Source organism: Anastrepha obliqua, chromosome 6 (assembly GCF_027943255.1).
Source record: "Anastrepha obliqua isolate idAnaObli1 chromosome 6, idAnaObli1_1.0, whole genome shotgun sequence".
Lineage (NCBI taxonomy): Eukaryota > Metazoa > Arthropoda > Insecta > Diptera > Tephritidae > Anastrepha > Anastrepha obliqua.
In genome coordinates this window covers 873,628-876,030 of record NC_072897.1, presented here as the reverse complement: position 1 = coordinate 876,030, position 2,403 = coordinate 873,628, and the positions used below count along the sequence as shown (strand labels likewise).

At 48.3% G+C, this 2,403-nt stretch overlaps 1 protein-coding gene across 1 annotated transcript; it reads right to left on the bottom strand.

The window, feature by feature from the left end:
• Positions 1–938: 938 nt before the first annotated feature.
• On the bottom strand, positions 939–2,165 carry LOC129249845 (uncharacterized). Its single transcript, XM_054889514.1, has one exon. It carries the CDS (start codon positions 2,163–2,165, stop codon positions 939–941), a length of 1,227 nt encoding a protein of 408 aa, XP_054745489.1.
• Between the last annotated feature and the right edge of the window lie 238 nt (positions 2,166–2,403).

Here is a 2,403-nt window from a genome sequence, read left to right as displayed (position 1 = left end):
ACCTAGGTTTATACACGCTTTAAAAATTTCTTCTAGCCATGGTAGGATACAGTCCAAGGTTTCCTGTAACATCTTTGGGATGATCCCATCTGGCCCGGAGATTTAAAGGGTGAAAAAGATTTAATTGCCCATGCAACTTTCTCCTTTGTAATTATTTCTTTTGCGAGGTGCTGTGGATTATATTGGTTCCGCCTGATACTTCCCCTCCCTTTTCCAGTTGGTTCTTAGTGGATTCCTATACGGTAAGGGCGGATCAACATTAAGATCCAGATCATACAGGATCCAGCTGTGATCCGAAAAAGACCTTTTATCAGAGACCCTCCAATTGTCTAACCTTACTGAGCTGTTTTCAGACATTAGGGTAACATCGATCACTTCCTCCCATCCCCTGAAGTACTCCGCACTTGGAAAGATGAATGTGGGAGTGTTACCCCTGTTACATACCGACAAGTTAGTGTTAATTATGAAATCATAAAGAGACTCACCTCGGCCGTTTGTTTCGGAGCTTCCCCATAGAGCATGCCTTGCATTGGCATCGCATCCGAGAAGCAGGGTTTTGTTCGGGTTTTCCTGCACAAGTTTACGAGCCTCCTCAGGCGGTGCTGGTCTTTCGTGTGCCATGTATATAGAGGCAAGCGTTGTTCTGACTCTGTCAGTGGCTTCCACCTCAACAGCCGTCACATCCTGTGAACTATATAATGGAATTAAAAATGTGTTTAAATGTTTTTTAGCTACAATACATGTTCTGGGATTACCTTCTATCCGTTTATAGTAGTTATTGTAGGTTTTCCCAGTGAACCCTTTCACCTCGGTGCTCCGCACCCAGGGTTTATGAATTAGTGCGATGTCCACGTCCTCCTCCGCCAGGAGAACGGTTAGGTTGTCCGTTGCACACCGTGAGTGCTGCAGATTAATTTGGACAACCTTTAAACCCATGTTTATTGGTTTCCTTTTTCGGACTCGGTGTCATCTAGCTGCATGCCAGTTAGCAGTTCGTTGGCACTATCGACCTCATCCTGCTCCTCTTCCGGGTTTGCAGAACGGAATATCTTCAGCTGGGTCTTCCTGATCCCAAACTGAAGTTTGTTTCCCACTTTCTCCAGTGGTTCCAGACTCTCTTCTGTAATTAGAAGGAGGAATGACCTGCTGTGCCTTTGCGGAGCCTCCGCTTTGATGATCGACCAATCGGTCATCGGCACCGAGCGATTATGCGCCTGAAGGTAGGGGATTAGTTGATTGGCATCAAACTCCATGTTTGCTACCCAGATGCGAGCCCTCGGCCTTCGTGGAATCTCGCTAGCCGGAATTAGCTTGAGTCTCAAGCCTTCCCAGCTGTTCTGGATTTTACCAATCACGTTTGTCAAGAAATGCAATGAGAATTGGTCATCGCATTTAATGACTCGGTAACCGCGGACTACCTCCACCGAGTCGAAACCTGGTGTTTGGCCCTCCGGGTTCGCCATGACATGGTCAACGACTATGCGAGACAACCGTGCCTCAATCTCTGACCATTTGTCAAGCACTGGTTTTCCGCGGTTAGAGGTTTCGTCTACCAATGCCATTTGGAGATGGTCCCGTGCCACCTCACTAAATCGCTTGATAGGTTTGGAGGCAACTGCACCCTGATCCGATATCTTGTGCTTCTTTGTTACCTTCCCAGTTTCGTCATGCGAGCGGTTTCGTTTTTTGGCATCTGTCCTGTTGGCGGGTTGGAATGCCAAGTATTCATCAACCACCTTTTGACATCTTGCCTTGTCGGTCTCATCTTTGGGATGAACTTTACCTTCGGTCTCGTTTTTCCGAATCCTGCCAAGGATAGCGAGAGACCTCTGGTAAAGTTTATACCTCGAGGGACCTTTATTACCACGCTTTTGCCCCATGGCTTCAGCGGATGTTGTTGGTTCATTTATAGTTGTTGGCGTACTGTGGCCCACAGCTTTGCCCTCAACTGTTTCTTGGCTGGAGGCCAAGAGCTCATCCTCTGAGGGTGACCCCGTCATCCTCGGTTCGTCCTTGCTCGTACGTCTTGTCCAATTGTCTGACTGTTTTTTGAGTGCGTCCGTCACTTCCTCCTGTCTGTCTGTTTGCTTGTCCTGTAGGTCTGTCCGCATGTTAGGTTTTTTATCAGTCCGTGCTGTCGATGCGTCGGTATGTTTCCCCGTCATTTTGTCCGTTTGTTCCGTGTTTGTTTTCCCGTCATCCGAATTTTTAAGTTTTTGTGGTTTCATTTCATCTGGTTCGTACGGTCACCTGCCCCGCCAAGGGAGCTGCGCATGTCGCCATGCGCGGTGACCAAAGAGGATATAGGGGAAATATCCGGTCGACCATGGCAGCGCCCCATACCATGGCAAGGCCACCGTTACAACCTGAGGCGGCCTGATATCAGGAGGGCTCCGTACGAAG

Bases quoted from the DNA above. Each gene is read 5' to 3' on its own strand.
- LOC129249845 (XM_054889514.1), bottom strand. From the start codon at position 2,165: ATGACGGGGAAACATACCGACGCATCGACAGCACGGACTGATAAAAAA.